Genomic DNA, 16,757 nt, shown 5'->3' on the forward strand with positions numbered 1-16,757 from the left:
AATCCTGGCGAGCGGAGCAGGAGGAGGAGGAGGGGCGAGGCATTCTTCAGCGCTGACACTCTCATTGAGGCTCGGGGGCAGCCGTGAAATAAAAGCCGCGAGGAGGCTGAAAGAAAGAAAAAGACGGCTCCGGTAGTTTATTTTGTGGAAACAAAACGTGAGTCCCACTTGTGGAAGAAAGTGATTGAACCGCGCTTTGTGTGGGGATGAATGGCTGTGAGCAAACACGGCTGGAAGTGCACTGTTAGTTTTACCGATTTTAACTGTGAAAAGTGCGGAGAGACAAAAACGTTAGTGCAGACCAGACGAGAGCAACGATTAACATTTCCTCACTGACACACTGAAGGACCCACTTCCATTTAAAAGGCTGGAAAAAAAGTGCCATTATAGTCGTTAAACTTCATTAATTTACTGAGGTTTCTCTCTTCTTACAACCACATTCACTTCAGCTTTATGAGCAGCAGAGAAAGTCTGGGAAACACTGGGATTTTGTGACCACCATACAACATGTGATTTACAACTAAATAGAACGTTATCAATGATTTTTCTATTTACGATATCACTTCTTTTTAGTTTGCCTCATTTTTAATTTGTGACCTGTCAGGTTTAATAGAAAAGGGTCTTTTGATAGTAAAGGTTGCTGACCCCTGCTCATCTAGAGCCAGTGTTTGGTTTGTCTGTTCTGGGCTACTGTAGAAACATGGCGGACTCTGCCAGAAGAGAAGGGAGCACTCCCTCTGTAGATAAAAATGTTTCATTCTAAGGTAACAAAAACACAACGATTCTTATTTTCAGGTGATTAAACACTAATGGAAACATACCTATGAATATTATATTCTGATAGATCCTCTAAATGTTACACACTGGACCTTTAAACTATTTTGTGAATGTGTGATTATCAGATTTTATTTGGCATTAATGTGTTATAGAGGCTATTTTGAATAAATAAAGAACAAAAGGTCATGTAATCAGTTTAAAGGTGAAATAGGATTGTTAGCAAACAGAACTGGAAGCCACCTCGAACCAAACTTAGAGGAGCACTGTGTCGGATTTAGTGGCGTCTACGATGCAGATGCAGATGCAGACCGTAACTCCCTCGCTTCACCCTCCCCTTCAAGGTGCAAAAGGGAAACCATCCTACTTACCCCCCTATCTAGAGAAAGCATTTGGTTTGTCCGTTCTGGTCTACTGTAGAAACTAGAGGCGCACGATATGGTAAAAAATATCATGTTGAGATTATTTATTTAAACAAGGCACTATTTCTCATATTTCTCATATTTCTTTTTTCTTTTTTCCAGTGAAATGACCACAAAATCAACATTGCGTGATTACTGTCTCTACTGTATATTTTGCAATGAATTAAATAATAAAATGCGTCTCAGTGTGCAAGATTTCTGTGATGACAGATTTAAAAATGACAGACAGACTTCATGTGCAAAGGCGTTTAGAGTTTGACATGCTAGCGACTCTGTGGCTGTGAGCTAAATGCTATAACCTCAGTATACTATATATGTTAGCATACAAACATTTCCTATTAAGCAAACACAAAGTACAGCTGAGACTCTACTTGGGGGGAACATTTCATGAAAATCCATCCAATAGTTGTTGAGATATTTCACTCTGACTCTGGTGGTTTCATGTGTCACTCAAAGAATTTCAGGCCTGTTAAGACTACTTTCCAGAGACACTTGATAAATACGGGCCGTCAGTAAACACATCACTAAAACACAAAATGCCTCTCAGCCGTCATTGATCAGCGCAGACAACCAGAGCAGGTTGGAGAGCGTTTAAAGAGGTCTTGTTTCAATTACACCTGAAGAAAAGTAATTAAAAAGCCACAGTCACGCTATTTGAATGCAAACTGAGACAGTTAAACTCTCATGAGTGCATTAAGAGGAATCAGTTGTGAATTAGCACTTCAGAGGAGCACAATGGCCTCCGTCCTCTCTCCCCGCTCTGCCTTTCAGCCTTCAGGAGCAGAAACCACCAGAGGAGTCCTTTCAGCCGGTCTTCCCTCCCTCCCCTCGTCGTGTCTTTCAGACTCAGCAGAGAGAAAGGAGCCTGAATTGGGCCTAATCTTCTCCTTGTACATGTGAATGAGAGTGTGTGCGGCCGCGGTTCGTCCTCTTCGCCGGCTGAAAAGGATCCAGGTGCAGGACGGCGGGTCGTAAAAGACAAACACAAAAAGAAAGTAAAGAAAGAAAGAAAGGAAAGAGGCCCCGGGGCTTTGATGGCGCATGCCTGTTCCTGGACGCTGATTTGTGGTCGCCGGGCCGAATTTATAACCCCCCAAACCCACAGTCACCCCCCCACCCCCCCCAACCCACAGTGACTGCCCCCCAAACCCACAGTCACTGCCCCCAACCCACAGTCACTACCCCCCAACCCACAGTGACTGCCCCCCAAACCCACAGTCACAACCCATACCCCCCCAACCCACAGTCACTGCCCCCAACCCACAGTACTGCCCCCAAACCCCAGTCACTGCCCCCAACCCACAGTACTGCCCCCAACCCACAGTGACTGCCCCCCAAACCCACAGTCAGTACCCCCCAACCCACAGTCAGTACCCCCCAACCCCACAGTCAACTGCCCCCAACCCACAGTCACTACCCCCAACCCACAGTCACTGCCCCCAACCCACAGTGACTGCCCCCAAACCCACAGTGACTGCCCCCAACCCAACTACCCACAGTCACTACCCCCCAACCCACAGTCACTACCCCCAACCCACAGTCACTACCCCCCAACCCACAGTGACTGCCCCCAACCCACAGTCACTACCCCCCAACCCACAGTCACTGCCCCCAACCCTCAGTCACTACCCCCCAACCCACAGTCACTGCCCCCAACCCAAAGGATGTACTGGAGGGGCTGGGAGCCTTATGTAATCAGCTCCATATAAAACATAGCTCTAGAGTTTAAAGACATTTTAATGAGGAAGTCTTACAGATTATACCTTTTACTTTGATGGTATGGGGATCCAGGAGGGAAGAAGAGCAGGTCTGTCAGACAGCCACTGATTGATCGCTCACCTGCGAGGGAACTTCGACTCTTTGACCCGTGCTGCTTTCAGGGTGTTAACATTGCTGCCGGAGAAACAAACATCAAAGCAGGTGTGAGCTGCAATCATACTTCAAAGTCAACAAAAATGTTGCTGATTGCTGCCGTCACTGTGTGACTGACAGATGTGTCTCGCTGCAATCTGATTGGACCAATGTTTCACCACTTGAAATTCTAATTTCAGTTTTCTGTTCGAGGTGTCAGATCGGTCAATTGATTTTCTCCAAACTTAAAAGAGCTTCACTGGAAAAGGTTCAGTTAGGCTAGCAGCTAAAGAGGCGATATCAATCACTGCCAGCGAGACGCAGAGAGAACAAAAGGAAGCAGTTAGTGATGGATAGTGAGGGTGAAAGTCAAACAGCCACAGACATTTACCTGATCAGACGTGATGACCGGTGAGAGGTACCAAACTGGCTAAACTGCAAGACTGAGAACTTCATTCACCTGAAGCTAACTGATTGAGCTCTCCTGACACACAACCTGTGAGGAAGGGATGATGCCGGGGTCAGGTGTCCATAATGGACTTCACAGAGGTCGGTTAATTCCTGATAATGGACACCTCAAAGGGCATTATCATGTTTATACCATGGATCTTAAAATAAGATCTATACTTTAAATCAAAATCTAACATTTCTAACAAGCCTGGAAACACCTGAGGATTCAAGAGAGCTAACGTTATGCTACGATCCAGAGCCATTGTTTTAACCACTAAACCTGCTAATCTAAAGCTGAACTGTAGTTGCTAAATTGAACCCTTAGCTAAACAAAACTCTGCTAAGGTAGACTTTTAGCTAACTGGAGCCAACTCTTTTTCACTGCTAACCAAACGGATGTTTTCTGTTAAAATCCATTCGCCTAGCTTCATAAAAACAGAAAATCTTTCAAACAGAATCGTCAAACGGAGACATTTCAGTTGAGTTAGCATTCACCGAGCTTCCAGTCTCTGAGTTAAGCTAAGCTAAACTCTGTCTCTGTGTCTCTGCTGAGACTTGTCTCTTGGTTTCCCTTCGGCGCTGTCAGGCAGATCACCAAGAACACAATCTGTCGCCGTGCCGACCGGCTGCCAGCGTCTGAATAAATCATCCGTCTCAGCTAGAGGTGAATCTGTTTGATTTCATGTGACCCACATAACAAGGCGACAGAGATAAACCTGCTTCACTGTCTGAACGGGTCAGAACACGAGTTTTCACCTGGTTTATCTTTAAAACATGGTGTGTTTTGTTTTATTGTTTGTTTTACATTTATTCAGCTTTAAATCAGAATATTGTAAAGAGGTTTTCTCTATGCAACAACATTAATTAACAAATTCTGAATGTATTCATTTATTCATTTTCATTTAGCTTATAAGCCTCATTAAGGATAGAAAGTTTGGTTTGGCAAGAACTTTAATTAAATAAAATAAAGGCCAAATGGAAAAATGACCTGTTAATCTACTGAAAGCTTATATTCTATATTTTATGAACTGCACTGATAAATGACAGCTTCCTGGGCTACAAATACAAGCTAACATGACACCTGACCGGTTTGAACAATTATGGTTTATATCATTTACTGGTTTCAGTTGTTTTGCTTACTTTTGTAATAACTTATAAAAACCAACAATAAAAACACTGAAGACCGGAGTTTAATGTGTTCTTGTGACTTTACTGTAGGATGTGACCCTCGCTGTTTATTCGTTGGTTTATTATGATGCTTATTGGCTGTGTTGGTCGCTGACTGCCGGCACAGCGGCAGGTTCCTCCCCCGCATGTCTGACAATTAGTCGTGGGAGGAGGGGGGAGGCAGAGGGGGCGTGAAGCTGCTGAGCCCAGCACTGCATGGGAACAGGAGGGGGGGGGCTTTTATTGCCAATGAATTAGTGTCGTTTTCTTTTCACACGCCCACTAACTATCCTCCCCACCTCCTCCCCTCTCCCACCCCTCTCTGCCCTCTAAATGGTTTGTGGCAGGCAGCTCCGCCCTCCCATAACGCACCTGTGCGCGATGAGGGAGGGGGGAGGAGAGGGGAGGGCTGTCTCTCCCTGCAGCCGTCACGTGGGTTCAACGCCACCGTAAACTGTCCCAGTGAACTGCTGAACTCACACAAACACCAGGAAGAATCAGCCAGGGTGTCCACATACTTTTGGCCACACGCTCCAGTTCAACACTGCTGATTAGTCTGCTTCAGGTCCAGATTTCTGCAGAGAAAGTGGAGCTTTAGAAACAAAATAAACCACCTGTAACAGGTTTGTATTAACAGTTTAAGTTTTCCATTAGCTGCTGTAATAAAATCTCTGTTTTCCATCAGCTCTCTGTCATAAAAGCAGCCTCAGGCCGTCCTCCAGCGGGTTGCAGTTGTTGTTAAAGAGCTCCTCTTGTATTTGGAGAATGTGTCAGGTGATAACAGACTCTGTCAGGTTTAACAACCTCTGTGTATTTCTGCCTCCAGCTCGTTTTTCTTTTTTTTTTCTGCGTGCGACGACTTTAATTTACGGGACCGTTCAGGAATCTTATCTGCAGCATTCGGCCATAAACTAACACCTCACAGCGACACTTCAAAGCCGCCGCGAGAGGCCGAGGTGCCAAAAAGCAGCCCGGCCCTTTAAGGGAGAAGACGAGGCGTCGTAGATTACTGTCGGGAGGAAAGAAACATTCAGTGAAAGAAAGGGATTGGAGCTCAATGTTCCTGCAGATGGGGAAAGGCCACGTCAGGCCTCAGGGGGTGTGGAGCCGTTTTAACAGGAAAACCAGCTTCCACATCGGGACACTGAAGGGTCAATTAACACCTCGGGACAGACCGGGATCAGTTTCAGTTCAACAGGTAACTCAGATTTGGTCACACGACTTCCTGTTGTAATCTGGAGCGTTATTATTGAAGCATTAACCAAAGTACTTTATCGTGCCTCAGTAGTGAGCGAGTGTTTCTGTAGTGGAGACGAAACTGTACCAACTTTAAGGTAAAGCTCTTTCAGTGGGAGAAGGACATTGGCTGTAGCTCGTCGGCGCCGCCACCATCAGATATTGAGCTCGCTATGTATTTTTCAGACATCTTTGATCAGCTCACACGTAGCAATCGTTTCCTAAATCATAAGAGATCAATCAACCACAATATTCAGGTTATATCCTCTGAGAAACGACGGCTCTTTACACAATATTCATAATAAGGATTTATTTTTGAATTTAATAACTTTATTATTGTTGGTTTTTCCATCATGATGAGGACGAGCTGAAAGCTGCATCGACTTCAGGGACATAAATAAAGACAGTACGGTTGCACTGGGCCCTTGACAAAGATCCAGAAATATGATATGAACTCGTGCTAACAGACTGAGGCTAATGCTAACAGGTCCCAGGTTATGATACAATGCTAACAGACTGAGCCGAGCTAATGCTAACGTTAGCTCAGCTTGTTTCTCTGATAACTTAAGATCCAGACGTCCGATGACTAAAATCCTTCATCCGGTTCAAATCTAGAGTTAAAAAGCATTTTCTTTCATTTTAATTTCTAGTATCGAATAAGTTTCAAAAGTGTTTCATGTAAATATTCTTTCTGCTGTTTTTATTAAATTATAGATATTTATAATCATCAGTTTCCATCCTTCTGACTTTGTCTCTTCATGTCTTATTGACGACAGTAAAAAGCTTCTTTCACTCCGTTTCATCAGATGATGAACTCATTCGTCGGTGTAAATAACCCATGTTGCCGTCTGGCTGGCGGGGCGGGACGCTGTGTCATCATCACCGCCATTATCATGTTCTTCTTCTGTGCTTCTTGCTGTTCTCCTCCTCGGTCTAATCTCTCTCTAACGAAGCAGTTTGTTAATTAGTGTTGTTTTGGTGAGAGGTTCAGGGACACCTTGCTGTCACGCCTCTCCCTGAAGCGTCTAATTAACGAACACAAACGGCAGCGAGGGTGATTAATTACAGCCCGGCGTACGGCGAGCGAGAGGGACATCCAGCTGATATCTGACTGTAATTGTGTTTGTGATATTTCAGAGCTGAATCGGTCCCGTCCGGTTTCACTCGACTGAAACTAAAGTCCAACATCACGGCGTCCTGTTGTCAAAAGCTTCGCTGCTGCTTTCTAACATGTTTCACATGTTATATATCATATATGTGGTGTGTGTCTCTGGCTCCACTCGGCTGTACGGAGCTCATCGTCGTTTTCAGGCTGTGTTTCCCAGAAACCTTGAAGAATACACACAGTTGGCCTTTATCTCATCATTTCATTCATTTCTGTGGAGAAACTAAATGAAAGGTATTATTTTTAATGTTAATTTAACTAAAAAAAATTGTTGTAACTGATATTTTAAGTGAAACTGACTCAATTATCTTTTAAAAAGTCATTTTTGTATTGTGAAAAAAGATCTTAATCAAGAATATAGAAACTTCAAGAACTTAGTTTATGTGATTTGAAATGTTCGATGTAAACAGTTTCAACGTTCATAAATTAAAATAACTTTCACATTACATTTTATTATTTAATATCTAAACTTTAATGACCTGAACACAAACTGTATTAAACAAAGGAGAAGAAAACACTGAATTGATCAAAAAAGCTTATTAAATCTGTAAGATTGTTAAAAATAAAAACATAATACAGACTGAGAAATTTTTAAAAATATCAGAAAAATGTATCTGTATTCATCTCATATTCACAGGAAATCTTCTAAAAGAAATTCAGATTTTACACAAACTGCAGTTATTGAGTTCACTGGGTTCATTGTGCAGTTAATCAGCTGTTCTGTGTGAATCATTCTCATTTAAAAGCACAGAAACAGACAATAAACAGACTTTAATATATGTGGTTGACGAGAATGTGATCATACGTCTGCTAATATTCTAAATATTAGAATGAGAAAGGAACCTGAACTGTCTGTGGGGATGTCCAGAGAGCCAAAACCTCTGGAAGGATGATATAAAACGTCTGAGATGTTTCCCCTGGATGTGGGATAAGAGGGATTTCTGACAGCGTCTGTCTGGAAAGACAATAATAATATAATTTATAAGGAATATAATTAAAGATGTAAATGTCGGCTTTACAGCGTCAACGTGGAAATGAAACAGTTTTATTTGTTTTCTGTACTTTACATATGTTGTATTGTTGTGTTGTTAGTGTATGTTCTGTTGAGGGGGTGTTAGAACATCAGACAGTGACGATACATCGCGGCCACTGCGACTTCAACATCACCACTAAACTTCAAACTTGTGATTAAATCTTGTAATCAGAACCTACAAGTCCTAAAGTTTAAGTGAAAATAGTTCGTATACGACAAAACAAGGCTGTAAAGACGGACTAGTGAGTACATGAGTCTAATAACAACCTGTAGCCTCAGTTAGCCACTTGTTAGCAACAGTAAAGCTTTAAAACATGAAAGTCTCTAAACGCTTGCGTTGACCACAGACTTTATTTTCAGGTATCTTAGAAGCTCTCCAGAAGTAAACCTCTCTATCTCCCCCTGGTGGCTGCCTGCAGTATAGCTCATAAAGCCCGCTGCCTCCGTGTTAGCAGACAAACGTTTCCCAAATTCGGTTTCTGTCATTGTAGGTCGTTTTTATCACGTTGTTTGTTCAAGTGTTTTATCATCAGTTTGGTTTTAATTAGTTATTTAAAGATATAAAAAGGGGTTATTACGTCATGATTGACAGCTGAGTCCAGGCGTTATGGGCGGGACCTCAATACCAAAACCTCACCTCACCCTTCCTGTTCCAAGTGCGAAGGAGAAACTACAATGGTTGCAAAAAGTGTGAAATATTTTGGTTTGTCCATTCTGGGCTACTGTAGAAACATGGTGGTTCAACATGGTGGACTCCGCCAGCAGAGTCTTTCTAAGGTAAAAACACATTGATTCTTATGTTCAGGTGATTAAACGCTAATTGAAACATACATATAAATATTATATTCTGACAATATAAATGTTACACTGGACCTTTAAAAGCTTTATATGTTTAAGGATTATGACTTTAAGCTTTGTCTGCGGGGGATTAATGTCAATAGATCAATAAATCTCCACAAGGAGACATTTGACTCCCAGCAGAGCACCAGGATCATCATTTCTTCCTCCTCCTCATCCTCCATCTTGTTCTTTTAATACACTGTAAAAAATGAATGCATCTGTATATAAGTTATGGTAAAAGACCATAAAACTCTAAATAGGTTAAAGTTTCTGTAACAGTAAAATACTGTCATATCTCATAACAAAACCTTTATTTATACTGAATTTTAAATGGATTTATATGGAATAAAGGTTTTTATATTTCAGACTGTTAACGGCACAGAAAAAGCACCATTATGGTATTTTAATGTGGCTTCTTTTGATGGTAAAAACTTTCATTTATACGGTAAAATATGGAATAAAACTCACATTTTATCCGTAAAATCAACAGTAATAATATCCTTTTCCTTTGTCCCTAATAGTAGAGAAGTTCTATCGTATTTATTACGGTAAAGTTCTGCCAGTTTTTATCATATAAATAACATTTTCTTTTACAGTGTATTTGTATGAACACTTGAGTACTTTTAAGCTCAGTAAATATTTGAATGTCTCCTGTTGGAGTATTTTTTAAGTCTTTCACTCTGAGCAGGAATGTCAATAACAGCCGGCCAGTTTTCCTGTTTAAATGTCATTTGTTTTACTTGTGTGGTCACAAAGCTCAGGGAGGGGGGGCGTTCAGAAACTGACATTTTTACGGTAACAGTCGCCGTCTCTTGGCAACACACTCAAAGACCTATACACACTGACGGCGCACAATTGTGTTTGGCACCGGGGAAGTGTTAACTGGCTAATCCCTTACGGCCGCCCAGACGCTGCCTGCTGCTAATTCACGGCGCTGCACAGACCGGCCAGTGTTTACACACCACAACCTCCGTCACTCTGCCAGAATAAAAAGCTCTTCAGACGAGCTTTTCTCTCTCCAGAAGAGCTGTCTGTCCTCTTTCAGCGTTCAGAGAAACAGCAGCGAGAGAGTCGATTAAAGTGAAAACAGACGCGCCCACAGAAAGAAATCTGATGCTATCAGACACATTAACCTCTGAGAGGACGAAGTTTACCATTAAACTCAATGCAACTTTAAACATTGTTTTTAAATCTGTGCTGTAACTTATTTATGGGACATAATTACATCTTTTTTTAATTTGTTTTGAAGGAAAATGTAGGAAATGTTGGACATGAAGGTTATTTTTATTAAAGTTGAGACTCCTGAGTCACTAAGTGTCACACTGAGGAGGATCTATTGTCAGGAATATAATATAATATCCACAGGTATGTTTTCAGTAGCGTTTAATCACCTGAATATTTTTTTTTTTTTTTTTTTTTTTTTTTTTTTTTTATTAAAATTTTTTTCAGGACATTTTTTAAAAAAGGGAGGTTTAGACCGAACTCTTTAACATTATATATATATAATATAAGAATCATTGTGTTTTTATCTTACAATGAGACTCTTCTGGCGGAGTCCGCCATGTTTCTACAGTAAAAGTGAGATATATAGTTACATCTTAAGATAGCTGGCTAATGTTTGCAGAACGCTAGCAAATTAGCGTCCGTTTGGTTCTCAGATGTAACCAGTGCGCTAATGATAATATAATATATATAATGATAATAATCTAGATTAGTTAGTTTTTGCTCTGTAGCAAAACTCTAGCTAACTAGCTAAGATAGATAACTCGCTGATAACTATTTATACGTCAATTTTAGCATTTAAAGGTCCAGTCTGTAACGTTACTGTAAAATAATATTCATATGTTTTTTTGTGTTTTCGTTACCATAGAATGAGACGTTCCTCCGACATGTTTAAAGTTGTTTTTAAATGGTTGCAATCTGCAACTTCACTGCTAGTAATTGTAAATCCCACAGACGGGTCTTTTATATAAAGAACATTTCACATTAATCGACAATTCATACGATAGTTGGTAGCAAGTTTCTGCTAAAAGCAAACAGGACTGACAGCGGTACGATTACGGCAGTTAGATTTCACATTCTTCTGCACACTTGGAACGGGAGGGTGAAGCGAGGGAGTTGCAACTTCCCCACTAAGTCTGACGCACTGGTCCTTTAAATACATCCATTGAAATGACAGAATATATAAATTACAGTAGTACAGGTCAGTCAGTGTTTTCGTGCAGGATGTACGCAGGTGTACGGAGTTCAGATTTCTTTCTTCCTAGGATGGCGAAGGAAAGACTTTGTCCAGTTTTCATGAGTGTGTGGAGTAAAGAATACTTTATATCTGTGTCCTCTTCTGTGTCTGACAACATATTGATCCTGACTGCCTGAAGGGACGATGTTCAAACATATCGGTGTGTATCAGCTTATACACACCGCTGTGTAAAAGTACTCTCAATGCTGAAGGATTACAGTATTATTGGATTATTATTACTGATCATTTTACTCACAAAACATATGATGAACTTAATATTTTAAGAGTTTATTATAAATATAAAATGTGTGACTGTCAGATAAAAGGATAAAGTAGCATTAACTGGAAATACTGAAGTAAAGTGTATTTGTACTCTAGTACTGTAGTTGAGTAAATGTACTTAGTTACATTCAGTCACTGATTTCAACAATCTCTGTTCTCGCTAATATTTATTATTTATTTATTATTTATTTTAGTTTTTCATTTCATTGGCAGAAAATGTGAATGAGTTTTATCTTAATGTGAACTGAAGATGAATGAATAAATATAAATATATAAATAAATATTAATATTAAAATGTGTTTGTATAATTAACAATATAAACGACAGTAAACCTGTTTCTGCTGTTAAAGTGTGAACATATACTGAATGATTCACAATTAATTCTCACATTAAACTACTGTGCTGACTTTTTGCAATGCACTGTGGGTGATTATTTGACTATTACAATATGTTGTAATTTCACATTAAAATACTGTATTTTTATAACTGGTTACTGTAGAAACACAATACTGTGAATATAATAGTGAACAATTAAAATGTTCACTGTTTACTGTATTGATTCATCGGCTCATTATTTTATTGATTGATTGATTGATTGATTGATTGAGTGATTGAATAATGCCGTCACAGTGACCCAGAAAGCGACACATTCACAGTGCTTCTTTTGTCCGAACTATAGAAATTATTAGTAATTTAATGATTAGATAATTAATTAGGGAATCATGATAATTATCTGCTGATAATGAGAAATGTATATTATTATTATTTTGATAATTAAATTACAGTAAAACCATCGAGCTTCATGTTCTAACAACGAATGTTTGTGAGGTTTTTTTATTTACTTTTTGATGTAATAAAAAAGAACTGTTTTTTGTTGTTTGTTGTTGTTGAGTAAACAACAGTGATGTCAGTTATATTTAGTTACATCAGCTATGAAATATATATCTATATATAACATTGCAGCCTTTCTTACCCTCAGAATGTGAAATTATGGGTTATTTTATAATAATAATAATTCGATAAAGACGTTTAAAGTCAGTGGTCCAACCTATCAGAATCAGAATCAGAAATACTTTAATAATCCCAGGGGGAAATTATTTTATTTAATCTGACGTCTCTGCTGCGCTCGCTGCTCCTGCGTCAACTCAGTCTACCCGACAGTTTAGGGTAAACTCAGCAGGTAAATAAACAACCAACCTGTTCTCATACAAACTGTTTAATCTGTAACAAAACATCACATTTAATAAAGTTTAATGTGTAAAAACAACTAAAGCTGTCAGATAAAATGTATATGTATGTATAATATGTATATGAGTAAAAGTACTTCACGGTTCATTTTAATATCTAATATTTTACAGTGCAGGTGAAGTAATTCATTTATTGTTAAGGTAACTCGGGTAAATTAAGTTAATAGAACTTAAAACTAGTAAATAAATTAAACTCATATGGAGCATTTCTACAAACTTATTTAAAAAGTGTGAACAGAATTTATCTGAATAAAGTCACTTAAATCTTCTTTATACAAATGTTTCCTCTTAAGTTTAAATTTACTCAGTTTTCTTCCACTAAAACAAATTATTACATTAATTAATCGCTTATGAGAAAATGAGTCAGTGGAACAAACTGGACTTAAATCAGCAATAATTAAAATACTGAGTTATAACTTCAGTTGTTCCTTCTTGAGTTGGGTTTAATTGATATGAATGAGTGATTCAAACGTTTATTGATTCATTTATGTTAACTTAATTCTTTTATTAAAATGCTGTTGGATTTACAGTGAAGGAGGAAAATACTCAAACAGGTGGAAGATAAATGATTATCACATAAAGTCACATAAAGAAATCCTGTTTATTGATTTTATTACAACAAAATCATTTTCTGACGTCAGATTTTTCTCTTTATTTTAGAAGAATGTGATCTTCTTTATCTGCACATTGGATCAATATTTCATATTTCAGTGCGTAAACCAGAATTATATCTTTATAATAAAATCTGAGCTTCTCCGAGCTCCTGAAACATTTTGGAGATTTTAACCAGAATGACATTAATGTCATGATGGATGTAAGATATTCATTTAGTGTCAGTGTAATTCCTCCAGCTGCAGGTTAATGGAGGAACATTCATTTATAAAATGTGAAGAAGAAAATCTCCAAATAAAAGCATTCAGTTAGTGTGTGTGTGTGTGTGTGTGTGTGTGTGTGTGTGTGTGTGTGTGTGAGGCCTCTCCACTGCTGTATTTGTGTATTTTCTCCCGTCAGGAAGGTTTTTTAATGGATCTGGATGAGCAGACAGAGCGCAGGGAATAAAAAGCCCGTTGTTCATGTTCATGCTTTTATGCTTTCAGCCCAAAGAAACTCACAAACACTGAATTATTTCCACTTTGTTCAGACAGGAGGAGCATGCAGCAGTACAAACACACAGACGGCGGCTCGTTTTACAGCTTTTTCCTTTAAAAAAAAAAACTTTAAGTGGAACCAACACGGCTGTCAGCTACCGGATAAAAAACATCTAGATTTCTTTTTTTAAAAAGTGCATCAGAGACAGCAGATCCTTGCATTCATGGTCAAATATGTGACATAAATATATGATTTCAAGTCCTATTTCTTCTCATCTCTGCGGTTGTTCATGTGGATTATAAAACTAATTAAACAGAATTTTAAAATGAAAAGGAACTTTATCATTATTTGGTTTACCAAATGCTACTTTTGCATTTTAATGAAGATTTAAATTTTTTTTCCTCTTGAGTTTTGGAAGAAAACAAGTAGAAGAGAAGAAACTTCCTTTTTCCTTTTTGTTCTCTGGAGGAGAAACAGCAGCGAGGCCTCAGTGAAATCTTAAAAAAGTCATTAATCTGCGAGTTTTCTTTCAGTTTGAGAAGAAAAGGCTGAGAAACACAAAAGATCCGGATCATTTGTCACCGAGTCGGAGTGTGCAGGAATGTGGAGGAACAAATACAAACCGAGTTTCAGTTTCTGACAGAAAAGTGAAAAATAAACCAGCTTCCATCTGGAAATAAATAGAATTATTGTTGCTGTTTGCTGGAGGTCAGAGGTCAACCTGCTGTTTCTGTACATGATGAAATGTTCAGGCTGTGATGGATAAAACAAACACATCCAATAATGATCCGCACACTTTGAGATCAAACACTGCTTTGGAGTCGAAGAAGTTTTCCCTTTTTTTTATTTCTTAAAATAGTTTTTGATAAAAAGAGAGCAGAGTCGGGTCAGTGCACCGCCACCGCGGACTGCAGCGCCGCGGAGGCCGAGGAGGACAGCGCCTCTCCGGGCGCGGCCGGGCTGCTCTGGCCGGTGGCCGTCTGCGGGGAGGTGGGGCTCAGAGACTGGGGCGAGTTCGCGAGGAAAGCCGGGATGTGCGTGGGCAGCCCCGGCAGGCCCGGCATCGAGGTGGGCGTGGGCTTGATGGGCACCGGGATGGCGGGCAGAGTCTGTCCGCCGTGACAGATGGACTTGAGCGGCATGCCGTAGGCCGAGTAGTCGCTGGTGGCCATGGAGATCGGAGCCGCGGTGTCCATCATCCCGGAGCCGTACATGTGCGGCCAGGCCGGGGTCAGCTGGTTGTGGAGCGGGTACCCGGTGGCGGAGAAGGCCGCCAGCCCGCCGGGCATCTTGTACTCTCTGGCGATGATGTTCTCGATGGCGAACGGGTGTTTGAAGCTGGAGGGCTGCGACACCGGGCTCAGGTTGTATCCGCCCGGCATCTGCGGGAGGTGCGCGGCGGCGTGCAGCGCGCTGAGCCGCAGCTTGGCCTGCTGCTGCAGGTAGTGCGCGGCGTCGTGCTGCTTGCTGGGCGCCAGCGGGTCCGTGGCCTGCATGCTGCCCACCTTAAAGCGCTTCCTGCGCCGCAGAAAACTCCCGTTCTCAAACATGTCGCCGCAGCTCGGGTGCAGAGCCCAGAAGCTGCCCTTCCCGGGCTGGTCCGGTCTGCGGGGGATCTTAATGAAGCAGTCGTTGAAGGACAGGTTGTGGCGCAGGGAGTTCTGCCACCGCTGCGTGTTCTCCCGGTAGTACGGGAACCGGTCCATGATGAACTTGTAAATCTCACTGAGGGGGAGCATCTTCTCCGGGCAGCTCTGGATGGCCATGGCCGTGAGGGAGATGTAGGAGTACGGAGGCTTCTGGTCGCTGTACGTGTTCCTCCCCGGGCGAGGCATTATTCTGCTGGACCGGAGCGGACCGGAGCTCAGGGAGCAGAAAAGACACTCCTCACTTTGTCCAAACTTTGTCCAAACGCTTCCAACTCTTCAGAGCGCCGTTACGCACGAGCAGAAAGTTGCCTGGGCTTTGGCGCGCATGGTCCCGGTCTCTGCTGGAGCCCAGAGTCCGCGTCAAGTTGAGCAAAAGTTACAGAAGCAGCGTCCGGGTCCTCCTCCTCTCTGGTCCCCGGGTCCTCCTCCTCTCTGGTCCCCGGCAGGTGCAGCGCGGTGTCCGTCCTCCTCCTGCCCCGCTGCTGAGCTGCGCTAAGCGGCTGCTGCCTCCTCCATGTCCCTCTCTCTCCCGGTGTGTCCCGTCTGCGGGCTGGACGGCGGTGACAGGAGCAGAACAGACCCCCGGAGAGGAGCTTCATTAATGGGCCACTTCTTCACCATCACATGATCACAGCCCGGAGGAGGAGGAGGGAGGTAGGAGGGGGCTCAGGGGCGGAGTGGGGGGGCACAATGTGGTTTCATTCCCACCTCTTTACATGGACGCAGTGAGCCAACACGAGTCACTTTCATTTGAAGCCGCGGCGGCAAAAAGAGCCGAGAGGATCCGGGAGAAGGAGGCTGATTGTGGGGATGTTGGCGGCGGAGCGGCTCTCTGTGGAGGTATGTGTGTGTGTGTGTGTGTGTGTGTGTGTGTGTGTGTGTGTGTGTGTGTGTGTGTAGAGGGGGGTCGGGGGCCCCTCAACCAATTTGCATTGACAAATAGAGCCGCTGAGAGCTGCTGTTTGAGCGGCTTTAATGCTCATTTGCTTTGTTTCTGTTTTATGTCCGGACGGAAGCTGCTGCACAAACTGATCTGTGATCAGATTAAAACACACAAACAATGTGAGACAACCTGCCTCTAAAATCTCTAATTATCGCTTCATTTATTTTCTCCTTAATGGAGAGAATATTAAATAAATCAGTGATGCTTTCACGGAACAAACATCTAATAACAGAACGTTTTATTATCATTCACTTCTCCTCCTAAAGATCTAATATTAATGTATTATTAATAATGTTTGTAACAGACTGAGGGACACTGGAAGATAGATATAAAGATAAAATATATAAACGTATGTCTCAGATTAATTAAT

General features: G+C 41.5%; 1 protein-coding gene across 1 annotated transcript; it reads right to left on the reverse strand.

The window, feature by feature from the left end:
- Positions 1–13,190: 13,190 nt before the first annotated feature.
- Positions 13,191–16,076, reverse strand: LOC127351343 (forkhead box protein B1-like). The gene has a single exon (XM_051378813.1). It carries the CDS (start codon positions 15,628–15,630, stop codon positions 14,683–14,685), a length of 948 nt encoding a protein of 315 aa, XP_051234773.1. The 5' UTR covers positions 15,631–16,076; the 3' UTR covers positions 13,191–14,682.
- Between the last annotated feature and the right edge of the window lie 681 nt (positions 16,077–16,757).

This window comes from Dicentrarchus labrax, unplaced genomic scaffold, assembly GCF_905237075.1.
Source record: "Dicentrarchus labrax unplaced genomic scaffold, dlabrax2021, whole genome shotgun sequence".
Taxonomy (NCBI): Eukaryota; Metazoa; Chordata; class Actinopteri; family Moronidae; genus Dicentrarchus; species Dicentrarchus labrax.

Excerpts from the sequence above, each read along its gene's own strand:
- LOC127351343 (XM_051378813.1), bottom strand. The coding sequence starts at position 15,630 with ATGCCTCGCCCGGGGAGGAACACGTACAGCGACCAGAAGCCTCCGTAC.